Genomic DNA, 24,451 nt, shown 5'->3' with positions numbered 1-24,451 from the left:
CATATTTTAAGAAAAAGAGGATAAATAAGTATACAAGATATGATGTAGGGCAAAATGACAGTAGTTTGTTGGATTATGTATTGGTAGATAAAAGACTGTTGAGTAGACTTCAGGATGTACATGTTTATAGAGGGGCCACAGATATATCAGATCACTTTCTAGTTGTAGCTACACTGAGAGTAAAAGGTAGATGGGATACAAGGAGAATAGAAGCATCAGGGAAGAGAGAGGTGAAGGTTTATAAACTAAAAGAGGAGGCAGTTAGGGTAAGATATAAACAGCTACTGGAGGATAGATGGGCTAATGAGAGCATAGGCAATGGGGTCAAAGAGGCATGGGGTAGGTTTAAAAATGTAGTGTTAGAGTGTTCAGCAGAAGTTTGTGGTTACAGGAAAGTGGGTGCGGGAGGGAAGAGGAGTGATTGGTGGAATGATAATGTAAAGAGAGTAGTAAGGGAGAAAAAGTTAGCATATAAAAAGTTTTTACAAAGTAGAAGTGATGCAAGGAGGGAAGAGTATATGGAGAAAAAGAGAGAGGTTAAGAGAGTGGTGAAGCAATGTAAAAAGAGAGCAAATGAGAGAGTGGGTGAGATGTTATCAACAAATTTTGTTGAAAATAAGAAAAAGTTTTGGAGTGAGATTAACAAGTTAAGGAAGCCTAGAGAACAAATGGATTTGTCAGTTAAAAATAGGAGAGGAGAGTTATTAAATGGAGAGTTAGAGGTATTGGGAAGATGGAGGGAATATTTTGAGGAATTGTTAAATGTTGATGAAGATAGGGAAGCTGTGATTTCGTTTATAGGGCAAGGAGGAATAACATCTTGTAGGAGTGAGGAAGAGCCAGTTGTGAGTGTGGGGGAAGTTCGTGAGGCAGTAGGTAAAATGAAAGGGGGTAAGGCAGCCGGGATTGATGGGATAAAGATAGAAATGTTAAAAGCAGGTGGGGATATAGTTTTGGAGTGGTTGGTGCAATTATTTAATAAATGTATGGAAGAGGGTAAGGTACCTAGGGATTGGAAGAGAGCATGCATAGTTCCTTTGTATAAAGGCAAAGGGGACAAAAGAGAGTGAAAAAATTATAGGGGGATAAGTCTGTTGAGTATACCTGGTGTGTGGTAGAGTTATTATTCAAAGAATTAAGAGTAAGACAGAGAATAGGATAGCAAATGAATAAGGAGGCTTTAGGAAAGGTAGGGGGTGTGTGGACCAAGTGTTTACAGTGAAACATATAAGTGAACAGTATTTAGATAAGGCTAAAGAGGTCTTTGTGGCATTTATGGATTTGGAAAAGGCGTATGACAGGGTGGATAGGGGGGCAATGTGGCAGATGTTGCAGGTGTATGGTGTAGGAGGTAGGTTACTGAAAGCAGTGAAGAGTTTTTATGAAGATAGTGAGGCTCAAGTTAGAGTATGTAGGAAAGAGGTAAATTATTTCCCAGTAAAAGTAGGCCTTAGACAAGGATGTGTGATGTCACCGTGGTTGTTTAATATATTTATAGATGGGGTTGTAAGAGAAGTAAATGCGAGGGTCTTGGCAAGAGGCGTGGATTTGAAAGATAGAGAATTACACATAAAGTGGGAGTTGTCACAGTTGCTCTTTGCTGATGACACTGTGCTCTTGGGAGATTCTGAAGAGAAGTTGCAGAGATTGGTGGATGAATTTGGTAGGGTGTGCAAAAGAAGAAAATTAAAAGTGAATACAGGAAAGAGTAAGGTTATGAGGATAACAAAAAGATTAGGTGATGAAAGATTGGATATCAGATTGGAGGGAGAGAGTATGGAGGAGGTGAATGTATTCAGATATTTGGGAGTGGACATGTCAGCGGATGGGTCTATGAAAGTTGAGGTGAATCATAGAATTGATGAGGGGAAAAGGGTGAGTGGTGCACTTAGGAGTCTGTGGAGACAAAGAACTTTGTCCTTGGAGGCAAAGAGGGGAATGTATGAGAGTATAGTTTTACGAATGCTCTTATATGGGTGTGAAGCATGGGTGATGAATGTTGCAGCGAGGAGAAGGCTGGAGGCAGTGGAGATGTCATATCTGAGAGCAATGTGTGGTGTGAATATAATGCAGAGAATTCGTAGTTTGGAAGTTAGGAGGAGGTGCAGGATTACCAAAACTGTTGTCCAGAGGTGGACAACAGTTTTGGTTCGGACATGTAGAGAGAATGGAGCGAAACAGAGTGACTTCAAGAGTGTATCAGTCTGTAGTGGAAGGAAGGCGGGGTAGGGGTCGGCCTAGGAAAGGTTGGAGGGAGGGGGTAAAGGAGGTTTTGTGTGCGAGGGGCTTGGACTTCCAGCAGGCATGCGTGAGCGTGTTTGATAGGAGTGAATGGAGACAAATGGTTTTTAATATTTGATGTGCTGTTGGAGTGTGAGCAAAGTAACATTTATGAAGGAGTTCAGGGAAATCGGCAGGCCGGACTTGAGTCCTGGAGATGGAAAGTACAGTGCCTGCACTCTGAAGGAGGGATGTTAATGTTGCAGTTTAACCCTTTGACTGTTTCAGGCCCCTTTCTGAAACTGTCATTCTATGTCGCTCAATTTTTGAAAAAAAAAGATTATTTTTTCTTATGAAATGATAGAGAATCTTTTCCCGATGGTAATGACACCAAAAGTTCAAAATTTGGTCGAAAACTCATGGAATTATGCTCCCGCGAAGTTACCGGTCTCTGCGACATATGCGTATCGGCGATTTCGCCGACTTTGAGCCCTATTTTCTGCCAATTCCATTGTTCCAGTTCACCAAACTCATAGCTATTTCTTTAGAACTCCTTTTTATCTATCAGCTGAGTACAAGAAACCTCCCATTTACTAATTTGGACTACCCAATATGGTGGTCAGAAATTGGCAATTTGGCCAATTTCACGCAAACTAAAAAAGATGTCAATTTCAAAATAGGGTCCAGAATAAACAAGGTAGGCATTCGTGGCACTAAAATAACATATGCTCTGTTCATTAGTCACATCTCTAGGCCCCTCTTATATTATTATTGCTTTCTATTTTGATTTTTTATTCATACAAAAAAATACAAAATTTACTGTTATGCAGACTACTGCATTATTGTAAAAATGGTATAAATAATATCAGTGCACTAGTGAAAGAATATTAGACTCCCCAGTTAACGTGTATTGGACGTGTGGTGTGATTTATTTACTCCTGAACATTGGTAAAAATCGAACATTTCCGCTACTTTGAGCTCAGTTTCAAGGTCGTTTTCATCGTCAAAGTAATGAAAATCATTTCTATTTCTGTAATATGTTTTCCATTTTATCACCTAAGACCATGAAAACGCGAATACAACGATAAATACTATACAAAAATACACCTCAAAGTCGGCGTTTTATTCCAAAAAAAACGATCAGAGTTTTTTTTTTCTCATTACGCAATGTGTGCTGCAGGATTTTTTTTATGTGGTGCACACTGACCACACAGACCCATTCTCTCACATGTGGGCCTACCAGCTTTCTCCTGCTTGATTTGAAGCCGCTAGAATTATTGAGTATATATACGTCAGAAACATTGGCTCGTAAGACATATTTATACGTTGAAAACAGTCAAAGGGTTAAAAACTGTAGTGTAAAGCACCCTTCTGGCAAGACAGTGATGGAGTGAATGATGGTGAAAGTTTTTCTTTTTCAGGCCACCCTGCCTTGGTGGGAATCGGCCAGTATGATAATAATAATAATAATAATGGAAGAGGGTAAGGTACCTAGGGATTGGCAGAGAGCATGCATAGTTCCTTTGTATAAAGGCAGAGGGGATAAAAAAGAGTGCAAAAACTATAGGGGAATAAGTCTGTTGAGTATACCTGGTAGAGTGTATGTTAGAGTTATTATTGAAGTAATTAAGAGTAACACGGAGAGTAGGATAGCAGATGAACAAGGAGGCTTTAGGAAAGGTAGGGGGTGTGTAGACCAAGTGATTACAGTGAAATATATAGGTGAACAGTATTTAGATAAGTGTAAAGAAGTTTTTGTGGCATTTATGGATTTGGAAAAGGCATATGACAGGGTAGATAGGGGGGCAGTGTGGCAGATGTTGCAGGTGTACAGTATAGGAGGTAGGTTACTGAAAGCAGTGAAGAGTTTTTACAAGGATAGTGAGACTCAGGTTAGAGTATGTAGGAGAGAGGGAGATTATTTCCCAGTAAAAGTAGACCTTAGACAAGGATGTGTGATGTCACCGTGGTTGTTCAATATATTTATAGATGGGGTTGTAAGAGAAGTGAATGCGAGGGTCTTGGCAAGAGGTGTGGAGTCAGACACAAAGTGGGAGTTGTCACAGTTGCTCTTTGCTGATGACACTGTGCTTTTGGGAGATAATGAAGAGAAGTTGCAGAGGTTGGTGGATGAATTTGGAAGGGTGTGTAAGAGAAGAAAATTGAAAGTGAATATAGGAAAGAGTAAGGTTATGAGGATAACAAAAAGATTAGGTGGTGAAAGATTGGATATCAAATTGGAGGGAGATAGTATGGAGGAGGTGAATGTATTCAGATATTTGGGAGTGAACGTGTCAGCGGATGGGTCTATGAAGGAGGAGGTGAATCATAGAATTGATGAAGGGAAAAGGGTGAGTGGTGCACTTAGGAGTCTGTGTAGACATAGAACTTTGTCTATGGAGGCAAAGAGGGGAATGTATGAGAGTATAGTTGTACCAACACTCTTGTATGGGTGCGAAGCATGGGTGATGAATGTTGCTGCAAGGAAAAGGCTGGAGGCAGTGGAGATGTCATGTCTCAGGGCAATGTGTGGTGTGAATATAATGCAGAGAATTTGTAGTTTGGAAATTAGGAGAAGGTGTGGGATTACCAAAACTATTGTCCAGAGGGCTGAGGAGGGGTTGTTGAGGTGGTTCGGACATGTAGAGAGAATGGAACAAAACAGAATGACTTCGAGAGTGTATAAATCTGTAGTGGAGGGAAAGCTGGGTAGGGGTTGGCCTAGAAAGGGTTGGAGGGAGGGGGTAAAGGAGGTTTTGTGTGCGAGGGGCTTGGACTTCCAGCAAGCGTGCATGAGCGTATTTGATTGGAGTGAATGGAAACGAATGGTTTTTAACCCGTAAACGGTCCAAACGTATATATACGTTCACTACCTACTGCCCCAACTTTTTTGAGAAAAAACATTGCTGTTTTTTAATAGGAAAAAAGAGCATATGGTACCTAGGCATCCCCAATTATTTTAACCCTTTGACTGTCGCGGTCGTATATATACGTCATAGGAGATACCGTGTTTGGTGTTTGACGTATCTATACACATAAATTCTAGCGGCTTCAAATCAAGCAGGAGAAAGCTGGTAGGCCCACATGTGAGAGAATGGGTCTCCATGGTCAGTGTGCACCATATAAAAAAAATCGGGGAGCCAGTGGTGCATTGTGGGAATGCCATTTCAGTCCTCCTTTTTCAGCATGTCTAGCGGTAAGAAATATGTGACTCCCCAGCAAATCTGGGACTCTTCTCTTCCCAAGTGATGCTCTAACACAGATGGAAGTGTCAGTGAAGATCAATTTCATGATTTCGAGGAGTTTGAGACCAAAAGCAATGGAGGAGGAGGAAGAAGAGGAGGAGGAGGAAGAAGAGGAGGAGGAGGAAGAAGAGGAGGAGGAGGAAGAGGAGAAGAAGAGGAGGAGGAGGAAGAAGAGGAGGAGGAAGAAGAGGAGGAAGGAAGGAGGAAGAGGAAGAGGAAGGAAGGAGGAAGAAGGAGGGAGGAGGAGGGAGGAGGTGGAAGGAGGGAGAAGAAGGAAGGAGGGAGAAGGAGGGAGGAGGAGGGAGGGAGGAGAAGGAAGGAGGGAGGTGGAGGAAGGAGGGAGGAGGAGGAAGGAGGAAGGAGGGAGGAGGAGGAAGGAAGGAAGAAGAAGAAGAAGAAGAAGAAGAAGAAGAAGAAGAATACCTAGTAATAATAATATGTAATAATGTTCCCTTGAGGCATGAAAACAGTTCATCCCATGACAGTGACAAGATAAGGGGAGATAACATCTGATAAGAGCTGACCTTTGATGAGTGTAAACGAGGGTGGAGGGAGGGGGGCAGCTGTCCATCTGTCAAGAGCCAGGAGGAGGAGGAGGAGGAGAAGGAGAAGAAGGAGGAGAAGGAGGAGGAGGAGAAGGAGAAGAAGGAGGAGGAGAAGGAGGAGGAGAAGGAGGAGAAGGAGGAGGAGAAGGAGGAGGAGGAGGAGGAGAAGGAGAAGGAGGAGGAGGAGAAGGAGGAGGAGGAGGAGGAGGAGAAGGAGAAGGAGGAGGAGAAGGAGAAGGAGAAGGAGGAGGAAGAGGAGGAGGAGGAGGAAGAGGAGGAGGAGAAGGAGGAGGAAGAGGAGAAGGAGGAGGAGGAGGAAGAGGAGAAGGAGGAGGAGGAGGAGGAGGATGAGGAGGAGGAGAAGAGGACGACGAACAAACATTTGTCTGTCTGTCTATTTGTCTGTCTGCCATGCTCCCTGTCTATCTGTCTAGCTCTGTCTCAGAGAGAGAGACAAGACTGTGTCATCATCATGTTTACTCACATCTTCAAGCAGAGTATAGCACTTTGTCTGGATTTTTTGGGTTATCCTAGGTAATTTACACTATGTATACTTGTATTTATGTGTACCTGTGAGACAGAGATAGACAGAGAGAAAGAGAAGAGACAGATTGAAAGAGATAGAATGAGGGAGAAAGATAATTAGATAGAATGGAGGGGAAGCAGCATCCGACCCCATTGTTTTGACAGGCGGTAGGGGGAGTGAGTAATGAGACAGTATGTCATTTTGACAGCTGCTGACTCCTGACTCAAAACAATTGTAAGCCACACACTCGCAGGCACCCAAGACAAGCTTGCTGAATGGTGATAATAGCAGTTATATGAAAGTATCTAGTGACTATATATGTGTATATATATTATAGAAACAAGAAGCAAGAAGGGAAGGCAGGAATGAAGGGAGGACTAGATGAAAGGAAGGAAAAAAGTAAGGAAGGACAGATGAAGGAATGTAGGAAGAGAGGTGGAATGCCCTCCAGGTAGCCTCCAGGTAGGAAAGGAATGAAGGAAATTAGGAAGAAAGGAATGATGACACACTACCATTTACCTAGGATAACTACATAGCACAACTGCCTGCTAATACTTTGAAGAAAACTGCTCAGACAAGGTATTTTGTCTTTGCACATAAAAAAAAACTTCCACAAAAATGCACACACACTGATTTTATGTGTGAGGAGTGTAAAACACCATTGTGTATGACACCATGTTTTATGTGTGAGGAGTGTAAAACACCACTGTGTATGACACCATGTTTTATGTGTGAGGAGTGTAAAACACCATTGTGTATGACACCATGTTTTATGTTTGAGGAGTGTAAAACACCACTGTGTATGACACCATGTTTTATGTGTGAGGAGTGTAAAACACCATTGTGTATGACACCATGTTTTATGTTTGAGGAGTGTAAAACACCATTGTGTATGACACCATGTTTTATGTGTGAGGAGTGTAAAACACCATTGTGTATGACACCATGTTTTATGTGTAAGGAGTGTAAAACACCACTGTGTATGACACCATGTTTTATGTGTGAGGAGTGTAAAACACCACTGTGTATGACACCATGTTTTATGTATAAGAGTGTAAAACACCACTGTGTATGACACCATGTTTCACAGAGTTCCACAAGCTGCAGAACTTCTAGGAATATGTTCAGTGACTGTATATTGGTATATATATTATAGAACAATAGTAATAAACAATTTTTTGCATTGTTTGTTTTTGTAAACAAGTTTTGTAAACAATATATTGATAATTATGTTTGTGTGCTTATTGTGTTGTATACAACGAGTGTATATATGTACATTGCACCTTACTTTGGTCTCACAGGCCACATAAGTTATGTGAAAAAATAAAAGTGAAAAAAACAACAAACCTTCAAATACAAGTAAACTAAAGTTTACCGGGTGAGCGGCAGTCGCCGCTGTTGCCATACGCGACTCATTTTCTGCAAACTTCATGCCTCTGTATCTCGGTAAGTACTGATGGGAAAATTTTTTTTTGGGGGACTAAAACAATCAGAAAAATAATCTTAACATTTTCATAAGAAAAAATAATTTTTTTTTTTCGAATATTTTGCGACACCAGGAGACACTTCAGGATTGGGCCCTTCGACAGTCAAAGGGTTAATATGGTGCACATTGAGTACTCACACCCATTCTCTCATGTCTAGGCGACTCAGGCTTATCGTGGCAATGTAAAATGTATGACACATAAAACGTATATATACGTTTGGGGCACTAGCGGTAAAAACGTATATATACGTTTGGACTGTTTACGGGCTAATACTTGACATGCTGTTGGAGTGTGAGCAAAGTATCATTTATGGAGGGACTCAGGGAAACCGGCAGGCCGGACTTGAGTCCTGGAGATGGGAAGTACAGTGTCTGCACTCTGAAAGAGGGGTGTTAATGTTGCAGTTTTATGACTGTAGCATAAAGCACCCCTCTGGCAAGACAGTGATGGAGTGAATGATGATGAAAGTGTTTCTTTTTCGGGCCACCCTGCCTTGGTGGGAATCGGCCGATGTGTTAATAAAAAAAAAATAAAAAATATATAATTTTGAAAAAATATCATAGGTGGATTAATGAAAATGTGTATATTAATGTAATATATGACATTTAATGAGACTTGGTGATTATTATTGAGTATTTTTATTATCATTACTAATATGGCATCTTGAGACATAAGACACTCTTACTGATTTTAATGTGTACCTGCATACCAGCACAGTGTGTAAGTATATTTAAGTACAGGTATACATAAGTATAATTATAAGTGTATACAGTAGATCCTTGGGTAACACCTTTAATCCGTTCCAGAGAGCTAGCCTTTAGCCGAATTAATTTTCTCCTTAAGAAATGATGGAAATCCAATTAGCCAAAAGTATTAAACAGGGGGTAAAGGAGGTTTTGTGTGCGAGGGGCTTGGACTTCCAGCGGGCATGCGTGAGTGTGTTTGATAGGAGTGAATGGAGACAAATGGTTTTTAATACTTGACGTGCTGTTGGAGTGTGAGCAAAGTAACATTTATGAAGGGGTTCAGGGAAACCGGCAGGCCGGACTTGAGTCCTGGAGATGGGAAGTACAGGTTTTGTGTGCGAGGGGCTTGGACTTCCAGCGGGCATGCGTGAGTGTGTTTGATAGGAGTGAATGGAGACAAATGGTTTTTAATACTTGACGTGCTGTTGGAGTGTGAGCAAAGTAACATTTATGAAGGGGTTCAGGGAAACCGGCAGGCCGGACTTGAGTCCTGGAGATGGGAAGTACAGTGCCTGCACTCTGAAGGAGGGGTGTTAATGTTGCAGTTTAAAAACTGTAGTGTAAAGCACCCTCCTGGCAAGACAGTGATGGAGTGAATGATGGTGAAAGTTTTTCTTTTTTGGGCCACCCTGCCTTGGTGGGAATCGGCCAGTGTGATAATAATTAATAATAAATACTATTTTTTTTAAAGATTAAATATAAATATACATACAGAAAAAAATGACAAATAAATATAAAGCACTAATAAAATGGATAAATGAACATTTAATAACACACTAACCTTTATTGACTTGACTTGTTGGTGTAAGGTAGACACATAGGAGGCAAGGGGAAGGCAAGTTTATTATGCTTCAGTATGAAGCTAATATCATCTCTACGGCATATTTATCTGTCACAATTCATCTAATTTGACATTATAAACAATATTAATAACATAGAAACATGATATATCCTCTAGAATGAATACAATATGTCATAATGTATGAGAGGAGTAAGTGGTGTAAGTGTTGTTGTTGGGTTTATAAGGGCCACTGAGAGAAGCCATGCATAGTGGTGGTGGTGGAGGCACCAGCAGAACCCACCACCACTATCACATTTAAACAATGTATGTAATTTATAAATAAGAAATATTTACATTTTAATTTATAAATAAGAAATATTTACATTTTAATTTATAAATAAGAAATATTTACATTTTAATTTATAAATAAGAAATATTTACATTTTAATTTATAAATAAGAAATATTTACATTTTAATTTATAAATAAGAAATATTTACATTTTAATTTATAAATAAGAAATATTTACATTTTAATTCATAAATAAGTAAGTTTATTCAGGTATACACAAATACAGTTACGTACATAGATTATCATACATAGCAGCATATGTGTAAAGTACCCAGGATAACCCAAAAAAGTCAGTGACTTACATATTTCCATTGGGGTCCTTTTATATTTACACTTGTATTTACTTTTATACTTACACTTTTTCTAGGTAGTAGGTTGGTAAACAGCAACTGCCCAGGGAGGTACTACTGTCCTGCCAAGTGAGTGTAAAACAAAAGCCTGTAATTGTTTTACATGATGGTAGGATTGCTGGTGTCTTTTTTCTGTCTCATAAACATGCAAGATTTCAGGTACGTCTTGCTACTTCTACTTACACTTAGGTCACACTACACATACATGTACAAGCATATATATACACACCCCTCTGGGGTTTCTTCTATTTTCTTTCTAGTTCTTGTTCTTGTTTATTTCCTCTTATCTCCATGGGGATGTGAAACAGGATTCTTCCTCCATAAGCCATGCGTGTTGTAAGAGGCGACTAAAATGCCGGGAGCAAGGGGCTAGTAACCCTTTCTCCTGTATATATTACTAAATGTAAAAGGAGAAACTTTCATTTCTCCTTTTGGGCCACCCCGCCTCGGTGGGATACGGCCGGTGTGTTGAAAGAGAAGACTTGCACTTTTATATTTACACTTACCTTGGAGGAGATGTTAGTTTAATTAGTTTGATTGAGGAGATGCTGGCAGAGGTTTAGGGTGGTAGAAGATACTAGCAGGACGGCGTATGTTCAGCGGCCCAATACACATTCAACAACATTGGAAAGTTACTTTTGTGTCATTTTTCTATTGCAGACTGTTAATTTATTGCTGGCTGGTGCTATAGCCTTTATCGATACCTGCTGCTTTAGTATCATACATATCGTAGAATCACTGAATCACTGCAGAAGGCACATTCTCCCTTCTCTCTTCCTCCTCCATTTTGGTACTTTGCTATGAGTTTTTTCTTGAATTTTATTGTGTTTCCTTCCTTGTTTATCACAGGGCTGGCACTAGAAGCTTTCTTTGAGCCCATTGTGGCTTATTTAACAATTACAAGCACTAAAAACAATGGAATAATATAAAATATATCGCATGTATTCTTGGAATCGTCCTCACTGGCTTTGTAAACATTGGCACACTGGCTGTACAAGAAGTATGGAGTGGCCGGGCCCACTCAGGCCATGTGGACACGCTCAGGATGAAAGCTCTTAGCCGAGTTATTTGGCATTAACTGAACCAAAATTTTTATGCCAAAGCGAGCCATTAGCCGATTTTGGCACTAGCCAATGACGCCTTTACCTGAGGGTCCACTGTATATAAAATATGAAATAACTTTTAAAAACACATGAAATTTTGGAAATTTTCCAGACAAAATGGAGAGACGCGGTGTTCACGGAGCTCATGAAGAATGTAAACAACTGGGTGGGGTGCAGTGATCGTATTAGAAAGTCAGGTGGGGGGGAGCCATATAACGAGTTTTGATCATAATTTGAAATGTACATATTAGCTGAACGCCGTAAAGCGGGGTCCTACTCTATATTAGAGCTGATTTCCTCTATTCTGTTTATTACAATATACAGTACACAACTGTATAAACATTTAAAAATACACTAAAAATGTTATAAATGGTGCAGAGTTGAAATTAACCCGTAAACAGTCCAAACGTATATATACATTTTTACCGCTACTGCCCCAAACGTATATTTACGTTTTATTTTTCATTCCTTCAAAATTGGCACGATAGGCCTGAGTCGCCTAGACATGAGAGAATGGATGTGCGCACTCAGTGTGCGCAGTATCAAAAAAATCTGGGACGCCTGGGTACCGCATGGTAAGACCAGTTACATTCAGCTCCATCTTTGGTCAACATCATGGCACATCCTCGTGATTCACTCACTCCTCGTCGTATTAACACTCTATTATTTGAGGAAACTGATATGGAAGGTCAGTTTAGTGGATTTGACGCAGATGTGGCTACTAATAATCAAGGAAATAGTGAAAATATAGACGATAACCCAGATGACCCTCAGCCCATCACCTCTGGGGTGGCCAGTGTGGCCACACCAGACCCTGGGCCAAGCACTTCTGGGGTAGCCAGTGTGGCCACACGAGACCCTGGGCCAAGCACTTTGGGGTGGCTAGTGTGGCCACACAAGACCCTGGGCCCAGCACCTCTGGAGTGGCGAGTGTTACCCATAGGCAACTATGCAAGAGGAAACTATCATTTTCCCGGTGTTTTAGTAATGATAGTGAAAGTGATATAAGTGATGATGAGATTGATTTTATGCCATTAGAGGATTCGTGACAGTGACCATTATTCACCAGTGAAGCGTACTTTTAGGCATCATTACCTACGTTCAGGCAGTGTGCCATGTGCAATCAGAGGCAAGGGTCGTGGCAGGTCACGATCCAAAACCCCTGCCACTGATAGTGAAAGTGATAATGAAGGTGAATATGCAGGGATGGAGGAAATAGTGGTGGGTGGCATGGTGCCTGGACCACATGGCGCGGTGGGTGGACTGACAAAGGACCGCCCGGCACCCCCTCAACCATGTGCTGCCTCCACTCCTGTCCCCCCTCCTGCTCCCCCTCGCCCCATGCCAGAGGTCCACCCTGCACCATGTGACCGAGAGTGGAACTGGACACAAAGTATATTCATGCCAGAGCCTTTTGATTTTGATGCGAGTGGAAGTGGCATCCTGCCAGAATGTCCCATAACGATTGAGTCTACAGAGTTAGACTTTTTCCAGTTATACTTTGACGAGCCTATAATGAACTTGATAGTGACCCAGACGAACAATTATTACTGTTATATCATGGACAATACACCAGATGTTGGGGAATCGTCACGGCTGTGCAGATGGAAAGATACAACGGTGGATGAAATGTATTTATTCCTTGGCACTGTCATGCTTATGCCACATACCTATAAGAACAATATACGTAACTACTGGGCCACAGACCACTTCATCAGTACTCCTGTCTTCCGTGACCTCCTTCCCTGCAACAGATTCATTCTGTTGCTACGAATGTTGCACTTCTCAGACAGGAATAGGCCCAACAGGAATGACCTTCTATACAAAATCCGGGAAGTGGTTATCTATATGAAACAGAAATTCAGTACCTACTTTTATCCCTTCAAGAATATTGTTGTTGACGAGTCCTTGATTTTGTTCAAGGGACGCTTGTCATTCAAACAATATATACCAAGCAAACGTCATCACTTTGGTATAAAACTATTTGTTATGTGTGACTGTGAGAGTGGTCTTGTATTAGATGCGATTGTATATACCGGGAAAAACACACTTGACGATGCCAGACGCATGTTGGGCATTTCTGGTGATGTTGTTCGAAAAATGATGGAACCATACCTTGGCAAGGGCCATACATTGTACACAGACAACTGGTATACAAGCCCTATGCTCGCTGATTTCCTACGTGTGAACAGTACTGATATATGTGGAACAGTGAGAAGGAATAGAAAACATATGCCAAGGTTCAGTGGAGGCAGTATTGAAGGTGCAGTGCAAGCATTTCATGCCAATGACATCATGGCACTGACGTGGCATGACAAACGGGATGTGACGTTGCTGTCAACCATCCACAGAAACGAAATGGTACAAACACAAAGTGAACAGGGAGACCAATGAACATATTGTCAAGCCAGCTGCTGTTGTCGACTATACAAACAATATGCGACTCGTTGACAAGTGTGACATGATGATAGGGTTCGTTGACTGTGTGCGTAGGAGTCGCAAGTGGTATATAAAACTGTTTTTTCACCTTGTAGACATTGCAGTGCTCAATGCATTCAATATGTACGAAATAAAGACTGGAAAACAACAACGTTTTGCAGAATTCTCCTTGAATGTCGTAAAACAGATTGCAAAAAAGTATGGTACCACATCTGTACCTGCCCCTCAACAGCAACCTGTCACACCACAACCTGTCCCCCAACCACAGCCAGTGGGGGAAGTGCCAGACCGAATCATCCCTAACTGTCACTACTTGGTACCAATACCACCTACCCCAAAGAAGAAGCATTCCCAGAAAAAGTGTGTTGTGTGTGCTACCACCACAAAACGACCCCAACAGCGAAAGGACACACGATACATTTGTCACCAGTGTGGGGTGGCACTCTGTATGAATCCATGCTTCATGGAGTATCATACAATCGTGGAGTTCTAGAAACATAAGTAGGACATGTAAATACTTGTATATAGTTGTAGATAATAATGTGTGATTCAGCCAGGTGTGCAAAATCACCTGTCAGTGTGTACATATGTGTCTGTGACAAAATGATAATAATTTTGTATATATTATTGGTGTATAAGCAACAGTTGACATTGAAATCAAAAGAATTACTGTAAAACATAAGTATCATATCAAGAAAACCAAGAAAAGTAAAAAAAAATGGAAAATAAATGGTAAATATGTAGAGTTTCTGCAAGCGGCTGTGCTCCATGTTGCCGTCAGGTGATCGCCAAGTGCCAACTTCGCGGCCTCATATCTCAGTAAGTACTGACCCTAAAAATTTTTTTTTATCCTATAACACTTAGAAAAATGTGCCCGTTTTTCTATAAAAAAAAAACTATTTTTTTATTTTTCAAAATATTCAGGGCACTGGGGTAGTGAACGTATATATACGTTTGGACTGTTTACGGGTTAAAACAATATAAAAAATGGTTGACACACACCCACTACCATTATAGAATGCTCCTTGTTTAGTGACAAATTTGTTTACCTACGTGGTCTTAGGAACGAAACTCCATTGTTAAGTGAGGAGAGGCTGTAATGGCAGTGGGTTTGTGTCAACCAGCTTTGATATTGTTTTAGTGTCACCTTTGCACCATTTATAACATTTCTGGTATATTTTTAAATGTTTATACAACAATGTACTGTATATTGTAATAAACTGAATAGAGGAAATCAGCTCTAATATACATTATTTAGGTATGCATACTGGTCAGAGAGCCAGTCGTAAGACAGAATCATCGGTAAACGAGTACGTCGCTAAGTGAGGAGAGGTTGCACGTAAGTCTGGACAAGTTAAGACTGGTTGATTTTTGAATACAGCCTCTCCTCACTTAACGGAGTTCCATTCCTATCACTGGCTACACATATTGTAGCATCACTGAATCACATCAATTTCCTTGATTTGTTCTTTCTTTGCCAGGGTAGAAGTGATTGTTGATTTGTTTTTGCCATATATCCTGGGAAGTTCCAGCACCCGCACACCACTTATATTTTTCTGTTACTTCCTTCTTAAATTCCATCGTGTTTCTCACTTTCTTTACCAAAGGACCTTTACTAGGAACTTTCTTGGGGCCCATGGTGACTTATTTCACAGTTGCACTTAATAAAAAACCTCCAAAAACAATGGATTTTAAGGATATGTTTGGATGAATGCTCGGAGTATATGCTCACTCACCTGTGGGAGGTGGGTGACGCTTAATACGGCCTATATGAGGCAACGGCCAAAATATGGAGCTAAATTTCCGCTGAAAAATCAGCCTATATGCAAATCGGCTGATAAACACAGCAGCCGAAAAACAAGGTTCCACTGTATTTCGTAGTTTCCAATGGATATTTATAACTTTTAGTGCAGTAGGTAAAGCATCTCAATTTATTAACCCTTTGAGGGTCGAGAGGCCCTCTCCCAAACTCGCTTTCAGGGTTGAAAATTTTTCGAAAAAAAAAAAAATCTCATGATAGAGAATCTTTTTCTGCTCTTAATGACACCAAAAGTATGAAAACTGATGGAAAACTTACGGAATTATGCTCTCACGAAGTTAGCAGTCTCGATGTTTATGCATCGGCGATTTCGCCCACTTTGAACCCTGTTTTCGACCAATTCCAGTGTTGCAGTTGAGTAGAAGAATCTGCCCATTTACTGATTTCAACTACCCAGTAAAGTGGTCAGAATTTGGCAATATGGGCAATTTCACACAAATTTCCAAAGATGTCAATTTCGAAATAGGGTCCAGAACAAATGAGACAGACATTCATGGCACTAAAATAACATATTATCTGTTCATTTGTCACATCTCTAGGCCCCTCTTACATTACTTTTGCTTTCCATTTTGAATTTTTATTCTCCCAGAAAGTAGAAGGTTTTCTGTTATGTATACTACTGCATCATTGTAAAAACGATATAAATGATGTCAGCGTAGTTGTGAAAGAATATTAGACTCACCAAATGACGTGTATTGGACACATGGTGTAATTTGTTTACTCTTGAACATCGGCAAAAATTGATAATTTTTGCTACTTTGAGCTCAATTTCAAGGTGTACTTGTCATCGTGAAACCAATCAAAATCATCTCAATTTCTGTAATATATCTTCCATTCTGTCAAATGGGACCTAGGAAATGAGAATACACTATAAAGTCGCTGTTTTAACCCTTTGACTGTTTCAGTCGTATGTATACGTCTTACGAGCCACCGTGTTTGACGTATATACAGTGGACCCCCGGTTAACGATATTTTGTCACTCCAGAAGTATGTTCAGGTGCCAGTACTGACCGAATTTGTTCCCATAAGAAATATTGTGAAGTAGATTAGTCCATTTCAGACCCCCAAACATACACGTACAAACGCACTTACATAAATACACTTACATAATTGGTCGCATTCGGAGGTAATCGTTATGCGGGGGTCCACTGTATACTCAAAAATTCTAGCGGTTTGAAATCAAGCAGGAGAAAGCTGGTAGGCCCATATGTGAGAGAATGGGTCTGTGTGGTCAGTGTGCACCATATATAAAAAATCCTGCAGCACGCAGTGCATAATGAGAAAAAAAAACTCCGACTGTTTTTTTGCATTAAAATGTCGACTTTGTGGTGTATTTTCGTATAGTATTTATGGTTGTATTCTCGTTTGCTTGGTCTCATTTGATAGAATGGAAAACATATTATAGAAATAGAGGTGAGTTTGATTGGTTTTACTATGAAAAGAACCTTGAAATGGAACTCAAAGTAGGGGAAATGTTTGATTTTTGCCAATGTTCAAAAGTAAACAAATGATGTCATTGTCCAATAAATGTCCAACTAGACATTCTAATATGCAGTCATGAATGGGTTGACATTATTTATACAATTATTACAATATTGCAGTAGTCTGCATAACAGTAAATCTTATATTTTTTGTTTGAATAAAAATTCAAAATAGAAAGCAAGAGTAATATCAGAGGGGCCTGGAGACATGACTGTTAAACAAAGAAAATGTTATTTTAGAGCCAGGAATATCTGCATTGTTCATTCTGGACCCTATTTTGAAATTGTCATATATTTTAATTTGCATGAAATTGGCCAAATTGCAAATTTCTGACCACGTTATTGGGTAGTTGAAATCGGTAAATGGGCAGTTTCTTGTACTCGAGTGATAGAACAAATGGAGTTATAAAGAAATAGCTATGAGTTTGGTCGACTGGAACAATGAGATTAATAAAAAATAGGGCTGAGATTGGGCAAAATCGCCGATTCGTAAATATCTCCGAGGTCACTATCTTCGCGAGAGCATAATTCCGTAAGTTTTCCATCAAATTTCATTTTTTGGTGTCATTACCATCAGGAAAAGATTCTCTATCATTTCATAAGAATTTTTTTTTTTTTTTTTTTCAAAAATTTTTCTGCACCAGGAGATACCTCAGGATTTGGGGTTTCGACAGTCAAGGGGTTAAATAAAAAACATGGTCAGATTTTTTTTTTCTCATTATGCACTGCGTGCTTCAGGATTTTTTTATACTGTGCACACTGCCCACACAGACCCATTCCTTCATATGTAGGCCTGCCAGCTTTCTTCCACCAGATTTGAAGGTGCTAGAATTTAGGCATACAAGCACGTGACCAACCCTGGTTGCAATGACGTACTTGTACGTGCCCGACCCTTAAAGGGTTAATACTGTATAAATGATGTCTTTCCTTTATCATGGTGGTGCTACCACCATGAGCTCTTCCATAAATATACAGTGTTTGACATTTTGTTCACAGGTATCAGGTCATGGGTCAGGGCGAGCATTAGTAGTGAAGAGTGTTGGGGGACGCATCACTACACTTCTACACCATGCTGATGAGACCACTGCTTCGCTTAACTACAAAAGATCACTGGCTTCTCTCCTCACACCTGCCCACCACACTTCCAGCCTCACCTACCATATACAGGTTCTCCTTCTACCCAGTTTTTCATAGCCTCTCTTCTCTATTTTAATTGTGCTAAAAGCATAATTTTATGCTGGTTATTGTACTAATCTCATGATGTGCTATTCATGTAAAATAATTCATTTTTATATGCAATATTGCCTTTAATAGAGAGTCTGGTGGATAATGTAATTTTTTGGTAAATTATCTGAAAGCATTTTAATTTTGCCAGATGTGTTGAATACCATAAGTAGCAACAGTACTATAAGGAAAGGCTGGAATAGATCCACAGAATTTAAAGTGATCAGTCACCTCATGAATAAATTGAGGTTAGATTACTCTAAAGAGATGAAGGATATTAGGGGCCTCCTCAGTGTTCACTGATATGCATACTGGTAAGTGGGTCTCATAAAATAAAATTACATGTGCTGTACATGGCTTAACAGGCTGACGTACTTGGGACATGTGAGGTTCATTATGAAAATCGGGAATCTACAACAGTGACGTGGCGTGACTTGACCCGTTGCTCACACTTTTCATTGGAGCGGGCTCTTGGTGGCCACCACCTTCCCTTTATTCACCTGGTAAGTATGAAAGTGATGTGTTCACTCTACTTTCACCTAATATATTTAATAAGGTAGCCTGGTGGTCCTCTGAAGTTTCATCTGATCATTATCAAGACTCACCTGGCTCTTTGAGGTGTGATATACAGTAGACTGTCAATTAAGACATGATCTTCTAAGCATAAGTTTAGTTAGTTTAATATGTTTATTTTGCATCCCATACCCATCCTGTGGGCGGTAGTCAAAAGATTACAGAGGTACATAATTGGTCCAGGGACTGGACTCCAAAGTTTTGATAGCTGAGCAAGTTACAGAGGTAATGAATTCACAATTTACAAAGGTAATGAACTCACGAATTACAAAGGTAATGAACTCCAGGTAGGTCTAGTCACAATCATGACAAGTTACAAAGGTATTTACAGATTACAGAGGTACGTAATGGGTCCAGGGACTGGGCCCCAAAGTTTTGATGGCTGAACTAGGTACAAGGTAATGAACTCACAAGTTACAAAGGTAATGAATACTGTAAGAATGGTTACTTACGTTTATACATGGCTACAATCATGAACAAATTATAGTGTAATGAGCAATTCACACTTCCACACCCGGTCACAACTGTAATGAGTTATTGGTGCAAATATTGATTGTTGAGTCACACACACACACACACACACACACACACACACACACACACACACACACACACACACACACACACACACACACACACACACACACACACACACACACACACACACACACAAATTCATACACACACACACACATACACAAACTCATACACACACATGCACACACACTCATATACACACACACACACACACACACACACACACACACACACACACACACACACACACACACACACACACACACACACACACACACACTCATACACATACACATGCACACACAAACACACACACAAACACACACACACACACACACACAGGAGCTTGGACTCGATCCCTGCAATCTCAACTAGGTGCATGCACACACACACACACACACACACACACACACACACACAGGAGCTTGGACTCGATCCCTGCAATCTCAACTAGGTGAATGCACACACACACACACACACACACACACACACACACACACACACACACACACACACACACACACACACACACACACACACACACACACACACACAACACAAACATAAGTTTAGACATGTCTATTATCCCCAAACTCTTGAGTATCATTAAGTAGGTGTGGGAGGGTATTGATTCTTCTGTCCTCCATACTCTGATCTTTTCAGTGACTAGATGTAAAGAGTGCATCAAAAGGAAGGGTACAGTGGACCCCCGAGTTTTGTGATTAATCCGTTCCAGAGAACCTACCGAATGGTGACATTCACAATTGGCAAATCCATTTTCCCCATTAGAAATAATCCGATTAATCCGTTTCAGACACCCAAAAGTATTAACCAAAAATCATTTTTTTAAAGATTAAATATAGATTTACATTCAGAAAACAATGACAAATGAAAATAAAGCACTAATAAAATGGATAAATGAACATTTAACATCACACTAACCTTTATTGACTCTTGTTGGTGTACAGAAGACAGGTAGGAGGGGAGAGGGAGGCGAGTTTATTATGCTTATTTATCTGTCACAATTCATCTAATATGACATAATAAACAATATTAATAACATAGAAATATGATATATAGTCTAGAATGAATAAAGTATGTCATAATGTATGTGTGGAGTAAGTGGTGGAAGTGTTGTTGTTGGGTTTATAAGGGCCACTGAGAGAAGCCATGCATATTAGTGGTAGTGGAGGCAGCAGCAGAAACCACAACCACTATTCACAATGTATGTAATTTATAAATAAGAAATATGTACATTTTAATTTATAAATAAGAAATATTTACACTTGGAGGAGATGCTGGCAGAGGTTTAGGGTGGTAGACGAGAGCAGGGTGGTGCATGTTCAGTGGCCCTATACCACCTGTGGGGTGATGGTCACTCGCTGGTAAACAATGGCACACTGAGTGTGAGTGATGCGGGAGACTGGCTTTTTGTGCACACTGACAGCGGACATGTACCGGATGGTTGCTGAATCATGAGGCCAATCATGAACCGCGAAGCTAAATTTTGGCGAAAAAAGTTGCCGAAAGTCGGAATTCACGAAAGTCGCGGCCGCCAAACGGCGGGGGTCCACTGTAATTCCTCAAAATACTAGGTTATAAATAAAATAAATAAAGTTTATTTCTTTGTAAAGGTTACAATGTGTAATTACAATTTTGATTTGCTAAGTACAAAGATAGCCACTATCATGCCGAGGCATTTCGGGCAAACTAATCCTAATACGTAGTAACTAATTAAAACTATTTAAGATAATAGTACATAGTAATTATACTTAAAACTAAACATGGAATAGTGGTTAACTGTTTTACAATCTTATTTGAACTAAATCAATCTTATGTAAACTTAGTACAAAATCTAACTTAAAAGTAATGGTGCAGGTGGTAATATTTTATGGAATGGCAGAATTAAAAGCCAGGAGGTCACATAAGACTAATTAGCAGATGTTTTGGCAGGTTTGGTTAATATTGAGACACAAAATGATTTTATGGACTGGCAGAATTAAGAGCCTAGAGGTCACATGATAAAACTAGTTAGCAGATGTTTGGTTGATTTCGTTAATATTGTGAGATAAGATGATTTTTTAGCAAAGTCCTAAATTTATAAGCTGTCTGGGGATCCTTGACCTGTTCTGGTAGCGAGTTCCAGATCTTCGGGCCTTTCATGTGCATAGCGTTCTTGCATAGTGAGAGTCTGACTCAAGGGATGTTGAAAAATGCCTTATGCCATGTATTGTGGCTGTGCATTCTGTTGTAACTGTCGAGGAGTAGTTTTAGGGGAGGGTTTACAGTGGAGTTTATAGTTCTGTTTTTGTAGCAGGCACAATAATATGAGTGTATGTCTTGTATATTTAGCAAGTTGAGTCTTTTGAAAAGTGGTGGGGTGTGCTGTCTAGCACAGGAGCTGGTTATCACCTGCACAGCAGCTTTTTGTTGGATTATTAAGGGTCTAAAGTGGTTGGCAGTGGTTGAGCCCTAGGCACAGATACCATAGGTGGGGTAAGAACATTAAAATGGTATGAAATACCGACAGATTGTTAGGTAAGACACATATGCAACAGTTAGGTAAAGATACCTAACTGTTGCATATGTCTTACCTAACAACAGGTGGGGTAAGGATATATTAGAGAGTGGTACAGGGTAAGGAGAGTCGTTTGAGGTACTGATTGGGAAATTTTCTTGGCTATGTGATTGGTATGGGACTGAAATTTAAGATTACAGTCAAGGAGAAGACCTAGAAATTTGCTCTCTGTGTGTCTTGATATAGAGGAACCATTTAACAGTATGTTGAGTTGAATATTTGAGGCTCTGTTGCCAAACAACATGAAGTATGTTTTATCTATGTTGAGAGTGAGTTTGTTGGTCGTCATCCAAGCATATATCTTTAGCAGTTCATTGTTTACAGTGTTTCCAAGCACAGCTGGGTCTGAATGGGAGTAGACATATGTAGTGTCATCTGTGAATAGAACTGGTTTAAGGAGTTGGGATGCACTGGGGAGATCATTGATGTAGATGAGAAAGAGGAGTGGGCCTAGGACACTGCCCTGGGGTACTCCTACAGCTACAGGTTGGATAGTGGACTTGACTCCATTTGCATGTACATACTGGTGTCTGTCGTTAAGATAGGATTTTTAGATAATCAACAGAATGCCCTCTTATGCCGTAATGATTCAGTTTGAGGTGCAAGAGATTGTGGTCAACTGTGTCAAACGCTTTTCGTAGGTCAATAAAGAGCCCTAGAGGATATTCATTTTTATCAGAGCTGTGTATATTAGGTCAAGCATTTGTATAATAGCATCATTCATACTTTTTTTTGGTCTAAATCCAAACTAGCATGGGTTAAGTATGTTGTTGGATGTAAGGTCGGAATAAAGTCTCTTGTGTACTATTTTTTCAAATATCTTGAATAGTAAGGGCAAGTTTGATATGGGTCTGTAATTGTTCAAATCAGTTGGATCTCCACCTTTGTGGATCGGGGTGACCCTTGCTGTCTTGAGTATGGATGGGAAGGTTGAGGATGCTATAGATTTGTTAAACATGAATGGCGGCAAGTTATCTAGATCACCTGATATGTTCTTTAATGATTTAATGACGAGTGAGACTTCAGTGGGATTAGTTGGAGCTAGAAATAGAGTATTTGGATAGTTGCCAGTGAGGTACTCACTGGAATTTAACTCGCTAGCTTTGATCATAAAGTAGAGAAGAAGACATTAAATTTGTCGGCCGTGTCTATAGGTTGCATGTGAGGCTCATCTGGTTTAGTTAAGTCTCTCTCTCTATTTCCAGCTGGTTTCCTTGAGCCCAAAATTTTGGAGAGGGTTTGCCAGGTACTTTTCATGTTGCCTTTCATTTCACTAAATCAGTTTTCATAATACACTTGTGTTGATTTACGTATTAGTTCTGTGGGTATTGATTTGTATCTTTTATTAAATTCTTTAGTAATTAAGCCTAATCTGAACTGTTTTTCAATTTTGTGTTTTTTATTAATAGATTTGAAGATACTTTTTGTTAGCGATGGGCTGTTTAGCCTCTTTTCTGAGATCTGTTTCGTTTTGATTGGGCAATGTTTGTTATAGAGGTTTAGGGTTTTATGTGGTATAAACCTTGATGTCTTTATTGATATTATTACTGTCATCCAGCTCTCTCTGCCAATCAATGGCACCTAGTGCTAGTTTTAGGTTGTTTATCGATGTTTCATCATGCAGGTGAAATGAGATCTTTCTTGTTTCTTGAGTCAGTTTAGATAAGTGGGTTATGAGAAAGGTAGGGTAGTGGTCTGTGGTGTTGTCTGTGATTATACCTGCTTGTAGTATCACTAATACTTGCACAAGGGATGAACATGGGGAATATATAATAGCCAAATTCAAATCCAAATACCTACAAAAACCTCTCACATTGATAAACATCTACAGAGTTCCACAGTCAAACATTAGCCAATTTAGTCAAAACCTAGGAAGTATGATAACTGATGCACGCATGAACAAAGATCACTTACTACTCTCAGGTGACTTCAGTATAAATCTCCTGCAAGATCAGGACCCACACGTTACTGAATTCACAAACACAATGAGTAACTGTATGTTGCTACCAACAGTAACAAAACCTACAAGAATTGCAGAGACTAGTGTTTGCCTACTTGACCACATCTGGACCAACACCATATCCCCTTTAAAATCAGGCATAATTACAGATAATACCACAGACCACTACCCTACTTTCCTCATAACAACTCTTGGTAAACTACCCCAAGACACTACTAAAGTCACCTTCAGACTTAACAATGAGGCAGCCATTAATAACTTCACAACAGCAGTAGCAAACATTGACTGGCACACTGAGCTAGAAATCTATACAGATATTGACGAATGTATTAATAATTTTCTAAAAAAGACCCAATACCTCTATAACAAGCACTGCCCTAAAAAAACTAAACAGATGACAGCTAAGAGACTGAACAGTCCCTGGCTAACACCCAGCATTCTCAAATCCATAAATACAAAACACCAATATGAAAAACAGTACAGAATG

At 39.9% G+C, this 24,451-nt stretch overlaps 1 protein-coding gene across 4 annotated transcripts in view; it reads left to right on the top strand.

Annotated features, from left to right (window-relative positions):
• The window catches only part of LOC128696388 (uncharacterized), an 853,106-nt gene that overhangs the window by 82,091 nt on the left and 746,564 nt on the right, over positions 1 to 24,451 (top strand). For all 4 annotated transcript variants that reach the window (XR_011392932.1, XR_011392933.1, XM_070092516.1 and 1 more), the window contains exons 3-4: positions 18,089 to 18,259; positions 18,682 to 18,819. Coding sequence is in view for 2 of the 4 variants with exons in the window: in XM_070092516.1 (XP_069948617.1) it covers positions 18,089 to 18,259; positions 18,682 to 18,819 (309 nt within the window). In the remaining 2 variants the exon portion in view is untranslated. The remainder of the gene's footprint in view (positions 1 to 18,088; positions 18,260 to 18,681; positions 18,820 to 24,451) is intronic.

This window comes from Cherax quadricarinatus, chromosome 39 (genome assembly GCF_038502225.1).
Source record: "Cherax quadricarinatus isolate ZL_2023a chromosome 39, ASM3850222v1, whole genome shotgun sequence".
Taxonomy (NCBI): Eukaryota; Metazoa; Arthropoda; class Malacostraca; order Decapoda; family Parastacidae; genus Cherax; species Cherax quadricarinatus.
Note: the sequence above shows the minus strand (reverse complement) of the source record. Positions and strands in the feature narration are given on the sequence as shown.